A 27,759-nucleotide genomic window follows, 5' to 3' on the forward strand; every position below is an offset into this window, starting at 1 on the left:
CTGCTTTTGCTGCACTTAAATCCCATAAAATTTAGGCATTCCTGGCTGAGGACAGACTATTATTTCCAATGGTTTGCTGCTGCAATGGACAAGCCAGCCATTAATGCATCTGTCCACGCCAGCAAGACAAAACAGTCAAAACAACTGAAAACAGACCCTAAAAAAAGAGCATCATTGTCCCCCCGCTTATATTCTTGCTCTAATCTCTCAATCTCTCACCCCAAACCATTTGTTTTAAATTTTTTTTATGCAGTTCGAAAAAATGCTCAAATGTATACATCAATATCTGTACCACTGCAGTAAAACACAACAGTAGAGAAGCAAAGCCTCCTTGGAAACTGTCTGATCAAATCTTTAAGACTTTCCATTAACAAAAACAATCCCCTCTTTTATATGAGAAGTTGATATTTGTTTTTGATTTATTGGAGAAGCAGAGAGATGAAAATTAAGCTCTTTGGGAGAAGGACTATCTTTTTGTTCTGTGTTTGTACAGCACCTGATCCATGACTGGCGCTCTTAGGTGTTAGCGCAGTACACACAATAAATACAGAGCGTGAACTATATTTAAAGACTAAATATTTCTAGCTTTGCTTGGTTGTGCAATTCCACACACCACCACCAAGGCAATTAATACTTTATTATTCATCCCATTCTCCCTCCCAATAATAAAAGCTTCCAAAGCCAGTCCCTGGTTGAACTTGATTGGTTTATTTTAGTTTTACATTTCCTCTCTCTCACATACAGTCATTGAACAGTCCCGTACTGTTAGATTTCTACAAAAATATCAATTTTTCAAAAGCTGAAAAGAGGGAAAGATATATTTTTAATATATAAAAGGAAAAAAGCTAAATCTGACATTGCATTATATTCTTAAAAACATTTGTCTATTTACAGACATGTCTAAAAAACCAAACAAAATTTCCAGGATTCTTGGTCTAGTGAGAATGTGCTCTTTGCAGGGGTTTCTATTGTTCTCCTGATTCCAAAACCCACTCACTACCAAAGTAACACATTCTTGCATTATTGTCTCTTAAAAATAGTATGCATAATTTCCAAAAGGTTTGTTCCCAACCAGTTGATTTGGGGGCTGTGGGTGGGAGGGGATTCGACATTCAGAATGATAGTGAAATGCAAAGATGGGATGTGAGGGTAAGGAAAAGCAAACGCTAATGAGCTTTTCAAAGGGGCTCTGTTGCTTGGCAGAACCTGCCAACATCTTTCTTGGCTGTGTGCCTATTGGGCATCTTTTGACTTTGGGGTCTGTTCTCGGCTGACTTACTGACAGTTTTCTGGCATCAGGCAGGTCAGCTTTTATCTCAACGATATGCTTTTGTTACAGCAGGCATTCCTGACTGCCCACTGCCAAACAGTAAATATATATCTAGGCATTTTCTATCACCTTGCCCCCTCAAGGCAGAAGGGTTATTTTAAAAGAGTGTTTGAGTGACTTTAATGCTATCTGTGTCCTATGAAATGTGAAAGGCATATTTTTCTTAATGTACAGACATGGATTAATGCACACTTAATTTTAACACTAAAGTGAACAGCAGCCATTTTGGATCAAGAAGCGATAGGGGCCAGAGAGGAAATTTAGTGGCTTTTTTGTGCGTGTGGCACCGTCAGTGCAATGCTGATGGCTGTTTCACACAGCAAGGAGTTGAATTTAATGGCAAATCAAACTGTCTTGGGCATAATGACAAGCAACCTCAGCCAATTTAAAATACCCAGGGCCAACCTCTCAGGTACATCAGTGTAAATCTGGTGTAACTCAACTGAGATCAATACAGTTACTCCAGATTTATACTGGTGTAAACGAGGTTCGGATCTAGCCTTTAATCTCTAAGGAGTAGATGTAAACATGTATTTATAGGCTAGTTCCCCTTTATAAGGCATTGAATGATATCTGTAAGGCTTTGCATGGCTCTCATACTAACCCACACCCTCTTCTTCAACCCTTTAGTGCAGGAAGGAGATTAGCATTTATGATACAAACTGAGGTTAAACTGTAAAATATGCAAAGGCAGTAGAAGTGACACACACCTGTCCAACTGTTTTCAAAAATGCCTTGTAGAATCCCAAGGTGAAGACACCTCCATTACACAGTGTCTGGAGCAACTTTATGCATGCCCATCTTAAGAAGCCTTTCTTTGCTCTGAAGCCCAATAGGAAATTGTAACAAAGAAAAGGAAACAACACAAGATATACATACCCAGTGACACAGCCATTCTAGACACAAGTCCAGAAGCTGCAGCTTACTGTATAGGGCATACTTTTGCAAATGTAGAGTTTGACGCTGCTTCTGAAGAGTGGAAGATCATCACTTACAGCACGTGCATGTGACTGTCAGACACAGGCACAGCCTTGGCGCTGGGAGAGATGGAAGCTCCCGCAATAGTGCATCACGGCGGGGTGGAGGGGGTGGGGTGGATCACTGGGGGCACACGGAATCCCAATTTCTGCTGCTGAGGCATTAAGAGCAGGGATTACATTCCTAAATACAATTATGCAAGAAAGGCAAAATGCGCCGTTTCCCAGATTCTACACAATTTTCACAGCAGTGATTTTCACTTTTGAGGAGCACCTAAGAAGCCCCTGAAGTCCACCATAATTCCTATTATTTACAAACTAGATAGGAAAAAATCATTTATACACATTAACAAATAGTCTCTTCTCGGCTGAAAATTTCATTCTTCAAGGAAGCTAAGAAAACAAAAATTGTGTACAAAAATATAAATATCTTTACAGTCTGCAGGCCCTTCACTTCCAACAGCTTAACATTGAAGAGTAACTACAGTTTATTGAATAAGTGGTGGCAGAAGAGAATAAAAAATACATCTTGTGATTCAAATACTGCCCGATTTCCCTGGTAATGAGCATTTTTTGTTTTTTTGCTATACACATCTTGCGTAAATGCAATGAGAACCTCTGAGTACCTTTCCTGAATTCATAAAGAAATGGATAGTTTGGAAGGACGCGTGCACACGCACGCGCACCCACACACTTTCATGTCCTAATAATTCTGAAAGGGTCACTTCCTGTAAATGTCTTCGAGATGTATATGTCTTCAAGAACCATGAGGAAGGGAGGAAATAGGGAAGGAAGGAGAGGAGAATGGAGACAAATGACACTCAAACTACCTCAGCGATGCTTTTAAGGAGTTAGCAATCTGGTACTCAGATGGATTTCTCCTGTCTGAATCTGTTCGTTCTGGATGCTGTCTCATTCCCAGAACGCTCAAGGAAGAACATGGCAGGGTTTTCTCTTTTTAAAATTAGCTAACTAAAAAAACACACTGGGGTGTTGCAATCATCACTATGAAAATGTCCTTCTTCACCTTAAAATGGGAGTTTAAGATTTCATATGGAAATGATGTGGGCAGAAACTACCAGAGAGAGTCTGAGCAGGAAGATAATTCTCACTCACTGAAGAATGGAAATTTTTGACATTAGCATTCTGGGAAATCTATCCCTGATCTCCCATTCCTCCACCCAAGGCAACCAGTTTGAACAAGCTTGCTCCAATCTCATTTACACAAGCTCATTACATTTTGTGGGCTGTGCACAAACTGCAGCTGTGAACATCCCTGCTTCTGCATAGATAGTTAATTTGGCTGGTACAAACGCTAGTACTCCTGATTTCTCCTCATCCAGAAACAACTGCATCTCTGTTAGGGTATGAATCTCTCAGTGGCCCGGGTCCATCAGACCTCTAGTTTCCTAAACTCTTTGTGAAGGACCCACTGTTGGAAGGATACCATATGCCCAGCAATGGTAATACATCATCATCTTTCTTTCTGGGGGATGAACATCCAGAACACAATAGTGAGGTAAAATTTACGTTAGCACAATTAAAGTTTCATAGCATTGATTTCTCAGCTTGGGGCCTGCCCTCAGTCAGAAGAGTGCACTGATACCATGTTTTCTTTACAGGGATACAGGAACAAGTGTCTGGAGACAAGGGAAGATGTTAAAACTCAAGATACCAATTCCTTTCATAGTCCAAATTGCTCCAGATTTTCCTTTCGGTCTCTAAAAAATCCAAGTATTTATTTGCCTGCAGAATTTGAAGGCAAGGTCCCAATACTGTTCAATTTTGCAACCACAGATGCTAATGTGGGCATTATTTTACTGTCCTGTCCTTCCAGGTCAGTTGCAGGTAATTTAGTTTTTAAACCAACGGGTGCCAGTTTTGCAACTACAGGTGCCAATACTGGCATCACCTTGGTACTCTGCCCTTCTGAGTCTAAAGGAAGATTTGCAACTTTTAACCCCAGTGGTGCTAGTTTGGGCATAGGCCTCCACAGTGTGTCAGTGTTACCAGCTTCTAGATTAGTTTTCATCTGCAGGATTGGAGGAGACACACTGATCTCTGCCAGGGGATCTAAGGTTTTACCACTTCCACCACCAGTTACTGAAAGGTTGGCAAGTGGGTCCTTCATTTCAGAGCCTATCACTATCTTCAAAATATCTGCTTGAGATGAAGGCTCTGCAGAGTTCCTCTCACCATCAGTAAGGTCGTCATCTTCCAGGTGAAGCAGGAGGGGACTTATGGAGCCACTACTCTCTCGAACTTCAGAAAGGCCCTTGAAACTGCTACCCAAGTGACCAAACTGGAAGGAGGCTCCAGCTGCAGTGGTCAGTTCACTGGCAGTTCCCCTCCGAGTTTCAGAGTCTTCTGGAGAAAAGTCTGAGCTCAGGGTACTGGGCAGCTCTGACATGCCAGAAGTGTCATCATTCAGCTGCTGATTGAGAAAGGCAATTTCATTGAGAAGTGAAGTGAGGGTTTCATCAGTGTCATCACTCTCCTCAATGCTGCCCAGTAACTCACTTGGGTCTAGTTCTGCTTCCTCTATTGCAGAGGCTACCTTCCTCAGTTCCATTTCTATCCTGGAGTCTTTGAGATCTTTAACCTGCAGCTTGCGGAATGGAGAATCCTTTGGCTTCAACCTTTCCCTTCCCTGATCAGTCTCTTTCCTCCTCCCCTGGCTTCCAAGAAACTCTCCAATGCAAGACTTTTTAGCAAAGGACTCTGAGGAGTCCTTCACACTGGGTACATTCCGAATCTGTGGAAAGCTGTTGTCTTTATTTTCAAGGAAAATTTGTGTGGGCCCTGTGGCACTTCTTCCATCTCCACAGCTGTCTCCAGGAGATGCCTTGTTTTTTTCTTCTGAAAGGATGTCCTCATTCCGCCTACTTTCATGAGGTCCTACTTTCAGGGACGGCTCAGATGTCTGGGCACCAGCACCTGGGGTTACATGAGAATTCTTGTTTCTATTCAGGTTTAAATTCACACCCCCTTCAGCAGCCAGTGATGTCACATTAACAATCTTTGGCATCATGAATGAATCTTCACTCTCTGCAATACCAAACAAAGCAAAACTCATCAGGATCACTGGTGACTGAAGCTGAAGACAATCTGCCCCCTCCCACATCATCTCCCCCCCAACAAAACCACCCTTACAAAGAGTTTAAAGCATCTCCTGAAATAGAGTGTCTTGGGCGGTTTGTACCTTCTTTTTTTCCCCTACAAATTTAACATTCAATCCACTCTGAAGAGTGAGTTGTATAAATAATATGAAATCCCATGATGTCTATTGTCTAGCAGAATTTTTGTTTTTCAGTTGAGCATGTTTGATAGAGGTTTTCCCCCCTAAGGCCAACCCTTGCAAACTCATCTTAGGATCTTTTCCCATCTGTCAGTTGACTACCAGTAGTAAAAAGAAAAGGAGGACTTGTGGCACCTTAGAGACTAACAAATGTATTTGAACATAAGCTTTCATGAGCTACAGCTCACTTCATCGGATACATGCAGTGGAAAATACAGTAGGGGGATTTTATATACACAGAGAACAACGGATGTTACCATACACACTGTAACGAGAGTGATCAGGTAAGGTGAGCTATTAGCAGCAGGAGAGAAAAAAACACCACCACCTTTTGTAGTGATAATCAAGGTGGGCCATTTTCATCAGTTGACATCTCAGGCATTGGCACCCTGACAGCAGGATTGTCTGGCTATGTAGACTCCCTCCTCAGGCCCTACGCTACCAGCACTCCCAGCTATCTTCGAGACACCACTGACTTCCTGGAGAAACTACAATCCATCGGTGATCTTCCTGAAAACACCATCTTAGCCACTATGGATATAGAAGCCCTCTACACCAACATTCCACACAAAGATGGACTACAAGCCGTCAGGAACAGTATCCCCGATAATGTCACGGCAAACCTGGTGGCTGAACTTTGTCCTCACCCATAACTATTTCACATTTGGGGAGAATGTATACCTTCAGATCAGTGGCACTGCTATGGGTACCCGCATGGCCCCACAGTATGCCAACATTTTTATGGATGACTTAGAACAACGCTTCCTCAGCTCTCATCCCCTAATGCTCCTACTCTACTTGCGCTACATTGATGACATCTTCATCATCCGGACCCATGGAAAAGAAGCCCTTAAGGAATTCCACCATGATTTCAACAATTTCCATCCCACCATCAACCTCAACCTGGACCAGTCCACACAAGAGATCCACTTCCTGGACACTATGTGACCATCGCTTCTTAGCACAGTAAACACCACCCTATACCGGAAACCTACTGACCGCTATACTTACCTACATGCCTCCAGCTTCCATCCAGACCACACCACACGATCCATTGTCTACAGCCAAACTCTAAGATACAACCGCATTTGCTCCAACCCCTCAGACAGAGACAAACACCTACAAGATCTCTATCAAGCGTTCTTACAACTACAGTACCCACCTGCTGATGTGAAGAAACAGACTGACAGAGCCAGAAGAGTATCCAGAAGTTACCTACTACAGGACAGGCCTAACAAAGAAAATAATAGAACGCCACTAGCCATCACCTTCAGCTCCCAACTAAAACCTCTCCAGTACATCATCAAGGATCTACAACCTATCCTGAAGGACAACCCATCATTCTCACAGATCTTGGGAGACAGGCCAGTCCTTGCTTACAGACAGCCCCCCAACCTGAAGCAAATACTCACCAGCAACCACACACCACACAACAAAACCACTAACCCAGGAACCTATCCTTGCAACAAAGCCCGTTGCCAACTGTGTCCACATAAATATTCAGGGGACACCATCATAGGGCCTAATCACATCAGCCACACTATCAGAGGCTTGTTCACCTGCACATCTACTAATGTGACATATGTCATCATGTGCAAGCAACGCCCCTCTGCCATGTACATTGGCCAAACTGGACAGTCTCTATGTAAAAGAATAAATGGACACAAATCAGACGTCAAGAATTATAAAATTCAAAAAACAGTCAGAGAACACTTCAATCTCTCTGATCACTCGATTACAGACTTAAAAGTTGCAATTCTTCAACAAAAAAACCTTCAAAAACAGACTCTAACGAGAGACTGCTGAATTGGAATTAATTTGTAAACTGGACACCATTAACTTAGGCCTGAATAAAGACTGGGAGTGGATGTGTCATTACACAAAGTAAAACTATTTCCCCATGTTTATTCCCCCCGCCCCGTTCCTCACACGTTCTTATCAACTGCTGGAAACGGCCCACCTTGATTATCACTACGAAAGGTTGTTCTCCCTCTCCCCGTCCCCTCTCCTGCTGGTAATAGCTCACCTTACCTGATCACTCTCGTTACAGTGTGTATGGTAACACCCATTGTTTCATGTTCTCTGTGTATATAAAATTCCTCTACTGTATTTTCCACTGCATGCATCCAATGAAGTGAGCTGTAGCTCATGAAAGCTTATGCTCAAATACATTTGTTAGTCTCTAAGGTGCCACAAGTATTCCTTTTCTTTTTGCGGACACAGACGAACACGGCTGCTACTCTGAAACCTACCAGTAGTAAGCATTCTGCAGACAAAATTCAGCCCTCAGTTACACGTGTGTAACCCTGTATCTTCAGGCTATGTCCCTCAGTGCCATGTGTGCAATTCCTCCTGTTTTCAGTGGATTGACACAAGCGAAACTGATTGGAATATAGCAAACAATTCTTCTGGTGATACACAAGACAGAAAATCCTCACACAGTCTCTCTTAGCTGCGCTTGCTCTCCAGAAGCAGAAGTAAAAGCAATATGTTCATTCATTTGCCCTGAAGTCAGTAGATATAACTACTACAGAGCAGGCCTGTGTAGAGTGCCACTTCTACATTAATTTTTAGAATAATGATTAGTTCATTCTAATTAATAGTGGAATTACTGCCATCATTCACTAAGCTAAGTTTACCAGCCTCTCCTTTTCCAGAGCTTCTTCAGTGAAGAGGAATTTTCTAAAGTGGGTTGGTGAAAGCCATGTAATGCTCACTGCCATCAAGAAATACTACTGTATTTGCACAATAATCTGCTGTACACTGCTACACTGGTAGCATCTGCTTTGGATTCCAAAACAGTTCCGAAACACGGCAGTCAGATTTTCCCCAGCCCTACATCTGAAACTGACCTTTTCCTTTCCTCCTTTGCTCCATATGCCCCGTTATATGGGTATCTCCAGTAAGATGGCGAGTGGTCGTCTCTTGGAGTTCTATGCACTGGATGACAGGAAGCTCTACTAATATAAACATCCACTATCTCTGCCTAGACCCCATGCACAATACTTCCGTCAAATGGTTCAGCTTTAATAGTGTCAGACATGAGACTTCCAAGATGGCTCAAACCTTAAGTGCTGCTGAATAGGAGGTCAAATAAATGCCCCTGTCCCCCGCACATAATTTTACTGAGAGCTACAAAACCGTGAAGGTGAGATGCAATGTTATTTACTATCCTGAAGAAAAGCTGAACCTAAATATTTGCAAAGAGAGCTTTCCATACCCCCAAACATAAGGATTTGTGATTGAAGAACTTACCTGAAGCAGGTTCTGCAGCTGTTCCTACAGCGGGGGGCACTGGGTTACTGGCAACGGTTGACAATGTAATGGGAATGGCTGAGTTAGTGAGGATGCCTTTCACTTGGACAGGAACTGTTGAGCCTGGTAGCTGAATCATCACGGATGCAATACCTTATTTGGGAAGAAGAGCAATTCTTTTTTAGATACCGGCTCAAAAACAGGAAATACAGCACTACAGCTCCATGCTGTATCTGATACTATACTACCATCTGAAAGCAGTCTATGAAATGGTTATCTGATTGTTCTATTTCTAATACAAATCAGCCCGATACTCTCCCTTCTACACAACATTTCAGATATTTTTCCTTTCTCTTTCATTTGGAAATACTAACATTCAACAACAGATTCTATTTACCTGATGATAAAACCATAAACAGCTCAATTGACTTGGTTAAGATTTTGGTTGTATAATCAAGTACAGTAACTCCCTGCTTAACGTTGTTTTGATCTTATGTCCCTGCTCAATTACAGAACATGCTCCATTTAAAGTTGTGCAATGCTTCGTTATAATGTAGTTTAGCTGTCTGCTTTGTCCACAGCTGGCAGCTCCCCTATCAGCTCCCTTACGCCGCCCCCCCCCCACAGCACCTCCCGCCTGCTGGCAGACGCCACAGATCAGCCCCTTCCCCCTCCTCCAGCCCGCAGCCATCAGCTGGCTTGTGGCATTCAGGAGGGAAGGGGAAGGAGCAAGGACTCGGCGCGCAGGCTCCTCCTCCCTTCACTGCCTCTTGAACGCCACAAACCAACTGATTGCTGCGGGCAGCAGGCAGGGGAGGGGGGGGGAAGCTGCGCACGGAGTCCTCGCTCCTCCCCGCTCCCTCCTGCCCCCTGAACGCCGCAAGTCAGCTGATTGCCGCAAGCAGGAGGGAGCGCGGAGGAGCGAGGACGTGCCGCGCAGTCTCCCTCTCCCTCCCCTGCCCGTGGCAATCAGCTGGCTTGCGGTGTTCAGGAGGCAGGGGAGGGAGGGGGAGCCTACGCGCCATGTCCTCGCTTCTCCCCACTCCCTCCTGCCTCCTGAATGCCACAAGCCAGCTGATTGCCATGGGCCTGAGGCAGAGGAGGGAGGAGCGAGGACGCAATGTGCAGAGTGGCGAAGAAGAGGCAGGTTAAGGGTGGGGGCTTGGGGGAAGGGGTGGAGTGGGCAGGCCGAGGGTTGAGCCCCCCATCCCTGGTGCTTGCAGAGTAGGGGAAGCTGCCGCTGCTGCTGCACAACGTGCTTCTCCTAGCTTACAGCACCTTCAGCCTCCTTGCCTGCCTCATTGTCTCCAGTGCCAGTGGGCTGCTCCTGTGTGGGGTAAGGCGGGGGCACCTCCCAACTATAGTATGTATGTACTGTATGGCAAAAAACAATTTCCCTGGAACCTACCCCCTCCCCGCATTTACATTCATTCTTATGGGGAAACTGGATTTGTTTAACATTGTTTCACTTAAAGTTGCATTTTTCAGGAACATAACTACAATGTTAAGTGAGGAGTTACTGTAGCTCTTTTTTATATAACACGTATATTTCCATAAGAATCCACCACACTCAGTGAAGTTGTGAGAATACAGAAAGAATGATATAAAAGGACACTATTGGTGAGGCACACGCCTTCTTACAGGAAAAAATGTTATTTTTATAAACTGAAGTGCATAAATGAACATAGATACAGATTCAACACCAGTTCTTACCTTCCAAAACCTGCTATCATGTGACCTTACCTGGCTGTGTTGTCACTGTGTTGCTGGCAACTTGAGGCTTTAGCTCAGCTTGCAGGAGTGTAGAAGGAACAGTGGCTACCTGTCCTGGCATCAGGGGGCTCTTCAGTGTAAGCACTTGCCCTTGTGGAGTCATCACTAGGCTGGCAGTAGTTAATGTAATAGGAGAGGATGTAGTCTCGACTGTATAAAAACACAAATATAAATCATACACTGTAAGTGATACTTCTGACACTGCATGCCAAAAGGCCTTTAACCAATATAAACTTACTAGTGAACAGCAATTCTCTTTTGAGTGAGTATCAATGTTGGTGTCCTCAGCCCACTTTGCTCAATTTGGACAATCTTCTTGGCTACAATCGGCTAGTAACTGGCAAACTCAGATTATCTTAATTCCCCCATGTGCAGATCTCAGACCCCACATAACCAATCACAGAAGTAGTTAATGTGATTTTTGTAAACTGCCAGACTCTCTTAGACTGTACCTTAGAACGTACAATATACATAACACACACAAACATTCTTGTTTTAATACTTCACCTTTACTTTGTATTAAATTAGTAAATTTATAGCAAGATGGCTACACAAAGCAGGTTGCAATTTCCCACCCAAGATATCCAATGATATATTTTTCCCTTTGCAACTAGATCAAACATATATCTTTCCCAGCCTACCGGCAACCTGGCCTCCTTTCCTGGCGAGTATCAATGGCTTCCCCCGCCTATTTGTCACAATCATTTGTTCCAACTCTTTGGAGGAAGTGGAGGATTCTTCTTGCTGTCTGCTGGGCTTGGTGGACACAACAAGTTCCTCTGGCTCAACTTGTTTCCTCTTCTTTTGTGCTTCTACTGCTTTCTGTTTGGCATAAATATATTCTAGCTTCTTCAGGACCACCTCTTCTGTCTTACCTGTAGAAAGGTTAACAGAGACAGAGAGTCAACATGTCCTCAGATTCTATTTGCTTTCAGGACTAAGAGTTGGAATGGAACCATGCAGACCCAGCAGGTTAGCCCCAATGCAAATTTTTTTGGCGGGGGGGGGGGGGGGGGCAGTAAACCCCCTTCAATCTCCAAAGAACAGTCTAGAGCAGAGGTGGGCAAACTACAGCCCGCGGGCCACATCCAGCCCGCGGGACTGTCCTGCCCAGCCCCTGAGCTCCCGGCCGTGGAGGCTAGCCTCCAGCCCCTCCCCTGCTGTCCCCCCTCCCCCAAAGCCTCAGCGCGCCGCACTGCCAGTGTTCTGGCCCGCTGCTCCTGTCCGGCAGCACGGCAGGCTCCGGGCAGGCGGTGTGGCTGCAAGCACCTGCTGCTCTGAGCAGCATGGTAAGGGGGCGGGGAGAGGGGGGGTTGGATAAGGGGCAGGGGGTCCCAGGGGCAATCAGGGGACAGGGAGCAGTTGGATAGGCATAGGAGTCCCTGGGGCGCTGTCGGGAGAAGTGCGGGGTTGATAGGGGTCGGAGCAGTCAGGGGACAGGGAGCAGGGGGGGTTGGATAGGGGGTGGGGTCCTGGGGGGCAGGGGTGTCAACAGGGGTTGAGGCAGTCAGGAAGCAGGGGCGGTTGGATGAGGAAGAGGTTTGGGGGAGGTGTGTGTCAGGGAACAAGGGGGGTTGGATAGGCATGGGAGTCCTGGGGGGCCTGTTTGGGGGCGGAGGTGTAGACAGGGGTTGGGGCAGTCAGGGGACGGGGGGATGGGATGCGGGTGGACTCTTGGGGGGCAGTTCGGGGTGGGGATCTCAGGAGGGGACGGTCAAAGGACAAGGAGCAGCAGGGGTTGGATGGGTCGGGAGTTTGAGGGGGACGGGAAGTGGGAGGGGCGGATAGGGGGCGGGGCTAGGCTGTTTCAGGAGGCAGAGCCTTCCCTACCCGGCCCTCCATACAGTTTCGCAATGCTGATGTGGCCCTCAGGCCAAAAAGTTTGCCCACCCCGGTCTAGAGCACACCACAGAAACAGGAAAATGTATCAACATTTACCCAAAATTTCCTTTCTTCAAGGAGAAACATTAGATCTTAAAATTGGTCTTCAGCCTGTCTGCAGCTTTGATAGACAGAACTCAGACCTAATAACCAATGACTCAGGGATATATGTCCCTCCCTGACGGACAGGTTGCCAGCTGAGAACTTTCACAGCTACAATGAAAACTGCGTTGTCCTTAACTATGAATACACTGACAGCTGGGCATGAGAACATTATTTACTTAGCTATGCATGGGGATTCTTCATCTTACCCAAAGTTGTTCAGATCTGTTGATCTTACTATTCAAAGAAAGGAAAATTTTAGCGTAAGCTCCTATAAGTTTTAATATTATTCAGATCAGTAAGATCCACAGACTGTACAATGGGATTTTATCAACAGTGTGTAGGTACGGTGAGAATTTACCTAGAAATTTAGCTTAATACATGATCAAAACTGATATAACTATACACAGAAAGACAAAGTGGGTGAGGTAATATCTTTTATTGGACAACTTCTGTTGGCGAGAAACACAAGTTTTTGAGCCACACAGAGCAGACCGACACAGCCACAACTACACTACATATAAAACTGTACACAGGCTGTTTCCCAAATCACAGAGGTACTATATAGTCAATACCATCCTTCCAACTACAGCAGCAGGGGAGGCTTACCTGCCAGCTCTGAAGCATATTATAAAGGACCAGGAGGCTGTCTTGCAGATTTCTTCTTAAGAACAGTATGTCTCCATCCAGAGGCATATACTGCATTTACGGAGTGTGACCAGAGTTCACTAAAAGACAAATTCTTTCCCTCATATGGCTCAAGTATATGCCACCTGATCCACCTAGACATGTAAGGTTCTGAAATACGAACACTCTCTCTTCCCTGCTTACACCCAACAGATAGACTGCAAATAGTGAGCTTGCTTGCTTTAATGTTTTACGTTTGTCTAGATAAATTTTGTGCGCTAGGTGGACATCCCATATGCCACAGCTTTTCCATGAGGCACAATGGTTTGGGACAGAAGGACTTTAGTCCTACCACCCATAACTTATGAAATATGAAGTTGACTTTACATGCCTAGATGAATATCAGGATCATCCTGAGAACCAATTTATCAGCATGGAATATGCAATACTTGTATTCTCCGGACCTTGCTAATTCCATATCCCATCTGGCTGATGCAGCTGTTATCATAAAAACCAGTAGACAATTGATAGTATATGGACAGAGCCGTTGAAAGGATGTCATGAAAGGAATTAGCAGCAGACTGATGTCCAAAGTTGAAGCCCTGTGTTGCAGTTGAGGATATAGGAGAAAGGCTCTTTGGACAAAACTCTGTTTCTGGAGGAAGTGAAATATTCTTCTCTCTGGATATCCCAGTGCACTGGATACTAAGATCCTAAAGCTCTGCAGCAGGAAGGTATGTCCACACTTCCTTTACCCGTGGAGGTGAAACAAAAGTAGCAGGTCTCTTCAGCAGGAAGGTTGTTTCCCTGAGCCAGTGATTGACAGGTCTGAGCTCTGTCCTCAAAGCTGCAGATGAGCTGAAGATCCACTGTAGAATCTTTGGCCCTTGCTGCTTGAAGAAATAAATACTTCCTTTTCTGTGTTTATGACACTGTACCTTATATTATCAGAAACACACCCCAATCCCAAATTAGTCTTCTTCTTTCTTAGAATCTATGGACAGATTCTCAAAGGTATTTAATGGGAGTTAGGCACCTATGTACCTTTGAGGAGCTGACCCTAAATCTCATATCTGCACATTCTACCACCTCTGTGTATAACCACTAATGGCCACCCCACTTCCTCAAGTCCTTTCTTTCACTATTCCAACCACTATGTCCCCTTAAACCACCTCACCTGAAAGTGTGGATACTTTACGGATCAGAATGTCTTGTTTGCGAGTCAGTAAGTTCTTCTGCCCAATCAGTTTATCTGCCTGATCAGTCAACCCCTGGATTTCTTCGTAGGCCTAGAAGCATGTCAGAATACCAGTTTAGAGACCAAGCTAATGCAGAATAAGTAGTTCTCCTTTCCCAGTCAAAAAGGCATTTTGAAAGTCTCCCTACAGACATTTCCCATCATTATTTTAAGAAATAAGGAGACAGAAAAAAAGTTCAGTCACTGTGTTGTAATGTCTCTCTGAATGCAGTTCAAATAGGATGAATGTTGGTTTCTTCCACTTCATCTTTACGCACATCTAGTTTCACATCTAGTCTAACCTGTATAACAAAAGCCACCGAACTGCCCCAAAATAATTCCTAGATCATGTATTTCAGAAAAACACCCACTCTTGATTTAAAAATGGTCAGTGATGGAGAAACCATCATGATCCTTGGTAAACTGTTCCAGTGGTTAATTACTCTCGCTGTTAAAAATGTATACTGTATTTCCAGTCTGAATTTGTCTTGCTTCACCTTCCAGTCATTGGATCATGATATACTTTTCTCTGCTAGACTGAAGAATTCAATATTAAATATTTGTACCATGCAGGTATTTTACAGTGTAATCAAGTCACCACTTAACCTTTTCTCCTATAAATTAAACAGATCGAGCTTTCTTCAGTCTATCATTAGAAAGCACATTTTTCTAGTCCTTTAATCATTTTCATGGCTCCTCTCTGAACCCTGTCCAATTTCTCAACATCCTTCTTCAACTGTGGACACCAGAACTGGACACACTATTCCAGCAGCACTTTCACCGGTTCCAAACACAGAAGTAAAATAACCTTGCTACCCTATTTCAGATTTCCTGTTTATGCATCCAAGGATTACATTAGCTCTTTTGGCCATAGCATCACACTGGGAGCTAATGTTCAGCAGATTATCCACCATGACTTCCAAATCTTTTCCAGTCACTGCTTCCCAGGATAGAGTTCCCCATCCTGTAAATATGGCCTACACTCTTTGTTACTAGATGTATTCATTTACATTTAGCAGTATCATACTGAATATTGTTTGCTTGCACCCAGTTTGCCAAGCGATCCAGATCACTCCGTATCAGTGACCTGTCCTTTTCATTATTTACCACTCGCAATTTTTGCCTTACCTGCAATCCTCATCAGTGATGATTTTATGTTTTCCTCCAGATCATTAACAAAAATGTTAAACCACATGGGGCTAAGAACCCACCCCTGCACGACCCTCTTAGAAACACAGCCATTTGATGATGCATCCCTACTTACGATTACATTTTGATCCCTCTCAGTTAGCCAGCTTTTAATTCATTTAATGTGTGCCACGTTAATTTTACATCTTTCTCATTTTTTTAAATCAAAATGTCATGTAGTACCAAATCAAATGCTTTACAGAAGTGCACGTATACTACAACAACGGTCTTACCTTTATCAACCAAACTTGTAATCTCATAAAAAAAAATATATCAAGTTAGTTTGACAGGATCTATCTTCCATAAATCTATGTCTAAAAAGTTCAGTCATCGCATTGTAATGTTTCTCTGAATGCAACTGAAATAGGATGAATGTCGGTTTCTTCCTCTTCATCTTTATGCACATCTAGTTTCACATCTAGTCTAACCTGTATAACAAAAGCCACCGACACAGCCCTAGGAATGTAATGTACAGATGAGCGTAATTATTTATGGCTCTTCATTATGTGCCGTTTGTTTCCTTTCGTTTACAGTTTTGTATCTAAATGCTATGCTGAAATAAAATATTTCACGAATGGCTCTCTCTTCTTACATTAGGGAGATTTGTTTTCATTATATCTCAAAACTGTCTGGTTGTACAATTTAAAATTGCCAAGGCACACCAGCAGTTACTTTCCAGAGTTAAATTCACAACCCTAAAATTTTGCTCTTGAATGAATCCATTTCTCCCCATTGTGAAATGACTACATTCAGGTGAACAGAATTTCTACACTCACCACTAAAATATTTTTCATATTACTACATTGTTTCTCAAAGACCTGATGTCAGTTTGCCCCACTTTAAAGGTATTTTTCTCCATATGAGCTTGGGCTGTAAAATGCCTACCTGTTTGAGGATGTAGCACTTGGAGACCTTGGGAAGGCTATGCAGTCCCAGAGCTCTTTTCAGCTTTTCAAAAAGATCCCTCATTTCATTGCGACGTCGGCGTTCATTTGCTGTGTGTGTTTGGCGGTAATGAGCAAAGGCCTCTGCCTCATTCTTCTGCTTTCTGTTCCAGAATTGGGGTTTCTGTTGGAAAAGAAACAAGGAGAAAAAATGCAAGCCTGATTTACAGAGTCATTAAGACACATTTCTACGCAAGTCACATCACTACTGGATAAAACTCTGCTGTTTAGCTACAAGGTCTTAATGAAATCTGAATATTCTTGAAAGCATAACACACTACAGGATATGTGGAATATAATGAAAGGGGGCCAGAATATCAGAGTCACCAATGAAGGTGAAGGTCCAACAACCTTTCCACTCAAAGGCATTCGGAAGATAACAGCTTTTCATGTATGGATACATTATATATCTTCAAATAAGACAGACACTATGCAATACAAGGCTTGACTCTAATATTATATAAAAACCACTTGTAACCTCCTCTCCCCAAAACCTAACCTTTGTCTAACCTCTCAAAAAACCAGTAAATCTTGAAAACCATCAAATCGAACAAAACATATTAATTTTCCTTGCAGTTAAGCCAATTTCATTCATATTTAGGTGAGTGACTATGGAAAGATGGGGACAAGAAGGCACCTCAGATAAGACTGTGGGGGGAAGTTAATAAGCAAATTAAATTTAAGATACTAATTACTTCATTCTATGATTAAAACTAAATTAAAAATGTATCACAAAGCAGTCTCTGATTAAGTCAGCTGCCGCAAAGGCAGATATCCATCATGCTCAGGCATGAATTACTCCTCTCTCCACTCTAGGCTGGTAGGTCTGTTATTTTATTGTTACTCTGACAGGTGCAGTATGTGTTCTATTACTTTACCTTGTGAAGCAGTACTGTACTCCTTACAGGCCTCTTCAAGCAATAGGAAGTTAGTCTAAATTTCTGAGGTCATTTTGAGTCTACGGAAAGACTCTTTTTGAGTTCAATGGTCTTTGGATCAAAAGATCTTTGTGAGATCACTTTAATTTTGCCGAAGTGTAGGCCATTTAAACTAAGCTATCATTTTCAGCAATCCAGTTTCCTTTTGACAAGCAGCAGTCGTGTTTATAAGTCCTATACTCCCTTCCTAGTCACAAAAAACATAATTCTCAATTTGGTACATAATATGCATTTTCACTGCAAATTACACATGCCAGAAACAGAAAATTGTAAGACATCTTAAGAGTTAATAAGACACAATGGCAGTGAAGGCAATTATTTCTTACTGTTCAAATTTAAGCCCTGATCCAAAGGCCATTGAAGTCAATGGCAGTCTCTCTTTTAATATTACTGGGCTTTGGAATTAGGCTCCTACCCAGTATTTAACCATAAATATATACAGAAGATAGAGAAACTTAACAAATGTTGTTTATGTATGGAAGTTTATCTTTAAAAATGTGATACTAAGAGGAAAAAGAAGAGTAAATATATACCTTAGTAGACTTGTCTGCCACCTTCTCATCCGAAGGATTATGAATACGGTGCCTGGAAGAGATGCAAGTTTTCCCCAACATTACTCTAGTCTCATTAACTACATTCCCAACAGCCTTAGAATTATCCATGTTTCTCCCTTGAAATGAATTTTCCTTGCAACTAGGTGGAGGTGGTATACTGCTGCCAGTGCTGCTCCAAGAGAGTGGGCTCCATCTTTAGACAAATCTGTTTCAAAACTGTAAAATTACCTTGTAGGGCAAAATGGCAAACTTATGCTTCTCTATGTGTCAACAAAGATAATAAAATCTGCTGACGTTTGCCAGTAGCAATCTCAGTAATGCACAGGCTACAGGTGTACTATAGAGCAAAAACAGTATTTCTGGTTTATTACTACTATCTTATGTCATAAAAATAGAGACCCTAAATCTTAAGATTTTTTTTAAACATTAGAAATATTCACATTTAGTAATACCATATCTTCACTTCCCCATTTTTACTGAAAGATTTTGGCAATGTTTAGAGAATGGTCACGTCACCGTCTGAGGCTGAAACATAAGCCGTATCTCTCTAAGGAGGAAAGGAAATGTTTTGAGATGTGCGATACCACCATCCAGGTTCTTCAAAGATCTTGCCAAAATCCTTCAGCAAACAGAGGGAATTCAGGATCTGATATTCCTAATGTAGCAAACCAAAAGAAATAAAGGAAAACATCTGAGGCCACCTTTATACACCGTAAATGAGCTTTTTTTGGACTGTGCTTTGTATTTAAAAGTAACAGCAGCAACAAATAATGAACAAACCAAGGTGGATTTTAAAAGCAGATAAAAACAGTTTGTTCACTAAGGTTCTGGTCTCCCAACAAAGTCAACAATGCCCTGCTCTGTTCTTTCTGTAGAAATGGAGCCTAAGACAACAAAATGCCACAGCCTGAAACTATCTGGCAATTCCTCAGCTACAGCAGCATATCTACTAGTGAAGCCAGAGGATCAGCAGAAAGGGGGCTGAAAAAAACAAACTAAAAATCTCAGACTTTTCTGCTTATTTTCAGTAACTAATTAGACAGACCGTTGGCCCTGTTAAGATAAAGTGTTCATAAGACAGATATCCCTAATGGCCATATTGATTAAAATGAAAAACAAACAGAGAGGCCTCAATTCTTCAATCAGATCTGAATGGACCCCTGAGTCAGTCAATGCGGAGTCCCACTGCACTGCGGGATCTGACTGTAGGATTGGGGCCTCACTTTGTCTTACAATTTCTTAAAACCTCTCATTTAACCAGTTCATTTTCATGCCAATTCATTGGTAAAACAGAACTTTAGTTCTCTTGGCTGGTACAAAAGATGCTTACTTCTGTTTGGAAGATCCGATACTGGAAGCTGTAGCCTTCAGACGGGCAATGTTAATCTTCTCTGAAAGCTCCTCCACGGTCTCAATGTCCACAGGCTCATCATTCTCACTGTACTCACAGTCATTCTGAAATAGTTAATTTTTTAAAAAGCAAACATGAATTCCGCATCTTAGCTCAGGCCAGACATTTTGTTTTACTCCAAACTCAAGATTGTTTCCTAATGTTATATTGCAATCTAAGTCACCAGCTGCATCTGCCAATAAACAGATATATTAAGCAGGTGGTTTATGACAGACCCTTAACCATAAGGGTCCCATTTGGTGATTTCCCCCCCACTACTAAGTCTTCACATTGGATTGGAGCTATCAGGAATACCTACTTCTGCCATTGACACTTTTATTGTGAATTACACAAAGCCTTTAAGAGGCAGAGTCCTCCAGCTTGCATTTTCAAATGAGCTATGATTACATTATCCTTAACACTAAAAGCAACTCTCTGGACTTCTGCCACTGACTAACACTAATCTGATTCCAGTTAAAATGACACCATCAATTTGAAGATTGTTGGAAATACCAAGATTACTGTAACTGGCAGAGATTAGGGAGACTGTGTTTGTCTGTTTACTTTGTGAATTTAACAGCACTTAATGCATAGCCAGTTTTACTCATTGTTGATCCACTGCTCTTCCTTCTCATGCCACTAGCATGTTATCACCAATCTTGTACACTACTGCAGAAACAGCTTGTGCCCGTGGTCTTCTCCATGCCAGGCAAGAGGATGTTTAACCAGTGAAAGAGGCAGTAAAAATGAAACCGAATAGTTAGCAGGCAGGCACATTAAGAAAAGAGGGAGGGTAGGAACATGGGTGGGCTCCAACTATGTCTGGTACAGTTGCTCTTGGATGTACCAGAGGACCCTCCAAAAATAAATATCAACACTGAAAACAAAGAGACATAATAATTTTTTTTAAAACGACATACTATTTGAAAGGTGCTTTGTCAGAAAATTTGAATTTTTTGAAATTTGTCTATTTAAAAAATTCAAATTGCCAGTGTCCTTTTAAAATGTGCTAGGATGAAAATTAAAGGACACAGAAGTCTGCTGGTGCTGTCAGGCACAGAGAAGCTCACTACTGAAGGATTGTGGAAGTAAATGCGTAGCAGGGTCACCCTTCACTCTCCAAGAAGAGACTGTGCTCATGTTATAGGTAAAAGTTCTCAAAGCACCTAAGTGTCTAAATTGCTTAAGTCCCACTGAAAAATCAATCAGGTTCACTTTAAAATGTTTTCCTACAGCTGTTTTTAATAAGCACAATTCTCATGGATGATGCAATTTTAAAAAATACTCCCAAGAATATAGTCATCTCCAAATTTCCTCAGTGACCTTAAAAAAAACCCCAAGACCACCAGCTGCAGAGATGAAAATCTTTGGCCCAATGGCTAAAGGGGCTGGAATAGTGAAGTTTGATGTGGGAGCCATGGAATTAGTGACATATAAAAACAAACAAACAATTTGCAAAAAAAAAAAAAAAAAAGTCTTTATTTTTTGTATTTATGACCAATAGTCTACTTATACACTATAACACTCTTTCTCTTAATGGGATAAACTATAATCATGCCTCCATTCTAAACTATTTCACTCAAATACACTGAACCACCCCTATCTCGCTCTCTCTTCCTGCTCTTCTCTTCTGTCTCTTTCCTTCTGTCTCTCCTTTCCTTCTTTATGATGAGCTGCTTCGTCTCTTCTGTGAATTGTATACTTACCTGAAACCAATGCAGACATTTAATCACAAAAAATAGCAGTCCACAGATGGAATAAAAGAGGTAATGCGCACTTATTACAACAGAAAAGTGAGGCCTGTAATAACTAGTTCTCACTTTTTACTTCACCATCATAACTTGCTAATTATTATTCACTTATTACTCAGAGCTATAAATCTGCTTTAAGAAATTCTTGCTACTGATAGGTAGGAAAGAAAATTAAAATGTTGTATTAAATCTCAAGATATTGGCAATTGGCCATGGATGAAGCTAAACTACGCATTAATCAGCAAACTTGAGATGCTGCAGCACAAAGCAACCACACCATCATTTATTAATTACACTACCCCTTGATGCTTGCAGTGCAGTACTTCCAATTGTCAATCATAGAATTTATGTCAATGAAACCTCAGATTATGTAGATTTAAAAAGTGATTCAATTTATAAAAGGAAAAAAAAAAAGAATTTCTTAGCTGATAATTTTCCTTCTACTAGCAGCATCTCCCACAGTTCTGTGATGCATGGGTTTTGCCTCCTTTCTGCAGACACCGGAGGCTGTTCAGCACTATTTCTAGGCTATGGTACTTGGACATGCCCCCTCATGCAGTCCCACCACAAGTGTTGTCTCAAAGCTGAATAAAAAACTCCCAGTGGGACGTTACTGACCAAGGAGGATAGAACTGTAGGAGACATTTAGGGTAGAAAGGAAGGTATTAACAATTTTTCCCCCCTTCTGCAGCCCAGCTTCTCCCACAATTGTGAGACACATGGGAAGCACCAAGCAGTTAAACTATGGAGTAGGGAGGAAAGAAGGGAAAAAAACAACAACCAGAAGAAACAGAACCCCCGTATCTCCCCTCCAGTACAAAGATGTGTCTGAACGGGAGATCACAATATGCAACACCCTCCTACCAATGGATGCCCTCCACAGAAGACCAGAAACATACTTTGTAGAGTTTGATAAATGTATTCTATTAAGACCAAGATGATGCTCTGCACATTTTCTCAGTTGCTTTCTACTCACAATGCCATTAGGAACCTTGTAGAGGGAGCCTGGATTCTCCCTGGGATTATGTCCTCAATGCCTAGTATGCCAACAAGCAAACTATTTTAATGTCTTACCTGCAGCAATTTTGGGGTCCTAAACATGTAATGAACCTAACAAGATTGTGATGGAGTGTCCAACTCATAAAAGGCCTAAGTAGGTTAAAAAGGGCCAATTAACCCCATGAAAGGCTGCACCTGGAGGACAGTCAGGGCTGATAAGGCCTAATGGATGAAGCAGCCCAGCTGGGCAGGGGCAAGCTGACTTAGTACCAGGAAACAGAGCAACAGGGGCTGCAGGAAGGAACTCTGCAGTCACTCCGTAGAGAGGAGGGGAGGTGGCAAGAGACAAGGAGGAGTTCTAGGGTGGAGTAAACCCTGGATCCTGCCTGGGAATACAGACTGGCAAGAACCAGGGTGAAGGAGCTGCAGGGAGCAGAGGAAGTTTCAGTGGTAACCCAGAGGGAGGCCAGATAATAGGGAAGAAAGCAGGAAGGAGCCCAGGGAAACAGTAACATGGTCTGACATTGGGTAGACTATGGTTACTAAAGATAGGGTCCCCCTGGGCTGGAACCCACAGACCCGGGTTCCCCATCAACCTCTGGGGAAGTGGCACAGTTTGGGCAGTGGCTCAGAAGGCTGCCTGAGACAATTAATCCAGTGGGACTTTGATATCCTGGACGGAGAAAACCAAACTGGCCTGGTGAGAGGGCCATGCTGCGAAGAAGGAGCACCTTAAGCCATGAAGAGGGAATAACCTGACTCCAAAGAGACAGAGTGCAAGACAATGGGGAGAGAAACTGAAGGAGGAGACACCTAACTGGTCGAGAGCTAATCTCCACATGAGTCACAGTGTCAAAGCCCTGTGCCCTGGCAGAGCAAGGGCTGGCTGGTAGCAGCCTCTGACACCCTTGAAAAGCTGTAATCACCCCTTAGACTTGGCTCAATACTTGCAGGGTTTCTCTGATGCTGTGGTGGGGCCCACAAGAGACCTTTGTAGAAGTACTCAACTGGGAGGACCCAGAAAGCTACAGCCTCAATGCTCCAGTGATTCCCCAACTAGGGAGAGGTGATTTAAATTGAAATGAACTCACTACTGTGTGAAAAATGAATAAAAATTAAAGTTAAAAAAATGGGGTTAAGAGATACTGAACCACCAACTTGGTCCACTTGCCAGATAAAGAATTTCTGATGGGCTTCACAAGAAGATATTGCTAAGTGCCATAGCTTACCAACAATGCTGAACCACCTATGGTATCTTCAGAGAGGAGGTACAGCCCATCTGGAACAGAACTGTGGGAGACCCTGGGCTGCAGAAAAGAAAAAAAGAAAACTAACCCTATTTAACATACACAGTTATTAAAAGACACACTGGTAGTGAACTGATATTTTTTGCACATGAAACAAAAGGTCCAAAATAATCTAGGTATAAACAAGTCAGGGAAGAAAAAAAACTTATTTCCCATAATGGAGCTGCAATTAATGCTATAGATGGCACTCTACTCCCTCATCCCTTCTCCTGACATGTCTGGTGAATCCAAACTGACCATTTTCTACAGCTTTCCCAATTTCTACAGAACGAACATCATTGTGATTCTAGATGCCAAGGAGACAGGTGGGTTCTCCAAAGCAAGCAGCACGGATGTATTTAGGCACAACTGTTATGCTGCAAAGAAATGTCTTCAAAAAGGGATGCGAGGATCCAGAAAACCAGAACAAGAAACTTAACCTTTGTAGCAGGGATACTATCTTACAGAATGTGGTGCAAGAAAATCTCAACTTGCAGTTTGATTAAGGATAGCCAGAATGGTTCAAGACATCTGAATCCAATCTAATGATAGTCTTAACAGATATTAATGCGGTGACAGATAATGAAAGTTTACCTTATGTACTGAACTGTTTTTCAAAAATCATCTGATTAATGCACCTTGGCAGAGATTAATGGTTACAGTAAAGAATCATGAAATTAAGATGGGAAACGAATACAAAACAGGTTTAACAGGCTGAACACTGGCCAGTTCTGATGTGTTTTAAACCTCCAGGACTGACCAGCTTCCCCGCAGGGGGGAGGGGGGAAGAAAAAAAAAAAAAAGGAGTGTCTGGGGTACTATATCAGAGAAGAACAAGTCTCTGTGGCCACTAGGAAGTACAGTCAGATAGGAATTCTTGGGTTTAGTTAGTCACAGCATACAACAGCACCATCACCAGGGGAACCTCCATCCCTCATCCCATTTTCTGCCCTCCTTATTTTGCTGCTACATCCTCCTACCTGAGTCACATGGAGAAGAGGCTGAACAGAGATGCCCTGGCATGAAGCCCAAAAGCTGCTCCACACTAGGAGAAACAGAACAGGAGCACCCTGACAGTCACTGACTGCTGAGGTTTCTGATGGTGGAGATAGGGAAGGAGTACAAGAGAGCTCTCTCATTTGAGAGGGAGACAGTAAAAAAAAAGAGTAGAGAGAGGGGTTAGATTGTTGAGGGAGAGCACTTGAGAGAGTATGGAGAAGGAAAGAGAGAGAGAGACAGCCCAGTTTTATCTGCTTTGGCCTCTCACTTTAGAATTTTAAAAGACAAATACACTCAGTCTAAGAACTAAGAACAAAAAGAAAGTGTAGCCATAGACTGAAGTTTTTCAAGTTGGAACAGAGTAATAAACAGAACACCCTGATTATGTTCTGCTTTTTTCCCCCACAGACACAGCGAAAGTTATAGCAAGTATCCAAAACATTGGAGCCTCCTATCTCACAAAAAGCCCACCACCAAAAAAACATGAAGGTGAGTGAAGAGTGCAGACACATATCAATTGGCTGACTGCATGCTACTTTTCAATAAAGTTAAAAAGAATTAAACTACTTTAATTCTACCCTTCATTACCATCTTAGCAATATCTGTCTCTGCAAAAACATGCACTATGTAACACACTGGTTCTATCATTGGTTTCATACACTGATTCTCCCCTATCATGTGTGATTATCTATAACCACATAACTTTTGCTCTTTTCATGTACATGTTCTGACAGCTTGATCTGAGCATATGAAGTTTATATATGGAAACACACTAGTTCTGTGTTTGACTGGATGCTACATGAAATAATATGGCCCTATTCTATGAAGTCCTAAGCATCTTTCCATGAGGAGCGGGATACTCAGCATCTGGCAGGACTGGGCTTTTACTGAATAGTGGGAAATGAATGCTTTCAGTATGCTATTTGTATAATCAAGAATTTGTAACGTGTGTGTGCATGGCCATAAATAGGGCCTTACCAAATTCGTGGCCATGAAAAACTTGTCACAGACTGTGCAATCTGGTCTTTCCCCCATGAAATCTGTATAGGATAAAAGCACAGATTTCACAGGGGAGACCAGAGTTTCTCAAATTGGGGGTCCTGACCCATATGGGAGTTGCAGGGAGGCCACAAAGTTATTTTAAGGGGGTCGTGGTATTGCCACCCTTACTTCTGCGCTGCCTTCAGAGCTGACCTGGTGGAGAACAGTAGCTGTTGGCCGGGTGCTCAGCTCTGAAGGCAGTGCCCTGCCAGCAGCAGCGCAGAAATAAAGGTGGCAATACCATACCATGCCATCCTTACTTCTGCACTGCTGTCTTCAATGCTGGGTAGCTGGATTGTGGCAGCTGCTGACTGAGGGCCCAGCTCTGCAGGCAGCAGCACAGAAGTAAGGGTAGCAATACCATACCACGCCATCCTTACTTCTGCGCTGCTGCTGGTGGCGGCTCTGCCTTCACAGCTGGGCTCCTGGCCAGCAGCTGCCGCTCTCCAGCTGCCCAGCTCTGAAGGCAATGCCACTGCAGCAGCATCAGCATAAAAGTATGGGTAGCAGTACCAGAACCCCCCTACAATAACCTTGCAAACCCCCTCCCCCCCCAACTCATTTTTGGTCAGGAGCCCTACAATTACAACACCATAACATTTCAGATTTAAATAGCTGAAATCATGAAATTTACGATTTTTAAAATCCTATGACCATGAAATTGACCAAAATGGGCCGGTGAATTTGGTAGGGCCCTAGCCATAAAGCAGTCCAACCAGGGTGGATAAAAATTAAATAAATCCAATTTTTTTTTAATTTAAATTGGATTTTTTTGATAAAAAGCTTTTTGAGGGAAAAAAAACCTATCTGAAGACTGTTTTAATTAAGATACATTATAGCTCAAAGATATCTCATCATGGAATAGGGATTGTAAATTCTAATTCTATACTATGAGACAATATATTCATGTAATGTTTAAGAAAAGTTGAAAATGAGTTCCAATAGTTCATGGATTAAGGACCCAATTTTATGGGGTTCCAAGGGCTTCTGTATAGATTATTTAGGTTAATCTTTCTATCTACCCTATGGGACTCAGTGCTCAGTCTAGAAGATACCATCAGAGAAGCTTAGTTTTGCAGTTCTCAAACAAGGCTTGGTTGCCTGAATGAAACAACATCACGAGAAGTGTTCCTTCTCAGGAGGAAGCTGCGTTGAAGATGATGAAAGGAACATGTCTCAACATGCAGGATCTTCAGGTTGGTACACTTTTTTATTTCATACTTCTTTCTTAAGGACTGCCTATCTTCCTTCTGGACTATTCTTGAATTCTCATGTTTGAGCAAAAAATATAGTTGTTACTCTATGGTACTATCATTTTAGATGCAGTTGTGATAAAAAATAAATAGAGGAAATAGGCAGATCTTCCTTTTACAATTTCACCTTTAAAGTAGTACTGAGCAATGAAAGCAATGAGTAACACTAAATGAACAGTATGGTAATAATAATTAAATAATTACATTGACTTATTTTGTTTAGGAGAATCCATCCTCAACATACAGGATTCTGAAGACTATCCACCTTCAAGATCACCATTATTTTCTATATTTTCAGAGTTATCTGCCAGTGATAGTGTTTCTGTCACATAGCCACAGTATATCACCTGTAGCAAAAAAGAAAAGAAAAAAAATCTCCATCCAGAAACATAGATAAGTTTGTGACAAGAACCAGAAGATTACAAAAAGAGGTAATTGGTGAAAAAATTGCCCCGTTTGTTTATGTAACAAACTCTCCTTTCTGTATGATTGAGAACATGGTTTAGTCATTAAGACCAGGATACAGTCCACCCAACAGAGCAGATGTCGCTTGCAAATTGCTGGATAAAGTGTATGAAAGAGAAATTGAACAGTGTGCAAAAGGTCTAAAGCAGGGGTCGGCAACCTTTGAGAAGTGGTGTGCCAAGTCTTCATTTATTTACTGTAATTTAAGGTTTCGTGTGCCAGGGGCCGACGGCCGGAACCCCAGACTGGCAGCAGGCTGAGCGGGGCCGGCGGCGGGGACCCTGGCTGGCAGGGGCCAGTGGACGGAACCCCAGACCAGCAGCGAGGGCAGCAGACGGAAACCAGACCGACAGCGGACTGAGCCACTCAGCCCGCTGCCAGTCTGGGATTCCGTCCGCCAGCCCCTGCCAGCCGGAGTCCCGGCTGCCGGCCGTGCTCAGCCCGATGCTGGCCCTGGGTTCCGTCCATCCA

The 27,759-nt window shown here is 42.7% G+C and overlaps 1 protein-coding gene across 15 annotated transcripts in view; it reads right to left on the minus strand.

The window, feature by feature from the left end:
* Positions 1 to 687: 687 nt before the first annotated feature.
* MGA (MAX dimerization protein MGA) overlaps positions 688 to 27,759 on the minus strand; it is a 94,340-nt gene continuing 67,268 nt past the window's right edge. For 10 of the 15 annotated variants that reach the window (XM_043549854.1, XM_037900437.2, XM_037900435.2 and 7 more), the window contains 9 exons: positions 23,474 to 23,551; positions 19,435 to 19,559; positions 18,084 to 18,135; positions 16,554 to 16,736; positions 14,421 to 14,532; positions 11,275 to 11,508; positions 10,604 to 10,783; positions 8,861 to 9,013; positions 688 to 5,355 (listed from right to left, as the gene is read on the minus strand). In XM_043549854.1, the coding sequence (XP_043405789.1) occupies positions 4,046 to 5,355; positions 8,861 to 9,013; positions 10,604 to 10,783; positions 11,275 to 11,508; positions 14,421 to 14,532; positions 16,554 to 16,736; positions 18,084 to 18,135; positions 19,435 to 19,559; positions 23,474 to 23,551 (2,427 nt within the window). In that variant the 3' untranslated portion in view covers positions 688 to 4,045. Of the gene's footprint in view, positions 5,356 to 7,793; positions 7,958 to 8,860; positions 9,014 to 10,603; positions 10,784 to 11,274; positions 11,509 to 14,420; positions 14,533 to 16,553; positions 16,737 to 18,083; positions 18,136 to 19,434; positions 19,560 to 23,473; positions 23,552 to 27,759 lie in introns of those variants that run through there. The other 5 variants (XM_043549855.1, XM_043549852.1, XM_043549849.1 and 2 more) reach the window with 2 other exon arrangements.

The sequence above is a fragment of the Chelonia mydas genome, chromosome 6, assembly GCF_015237465.2.
Source record: "Chelonia mydas isolate rCheMyd1 chromosome 6, rCheMyd1.pri.v2, whole genome shotgun sequence".
NCBI lineage: Eukaryota > Metazoa > Chordata > Testudines > Cheloniidae > Chelonia > Chelonia mydas.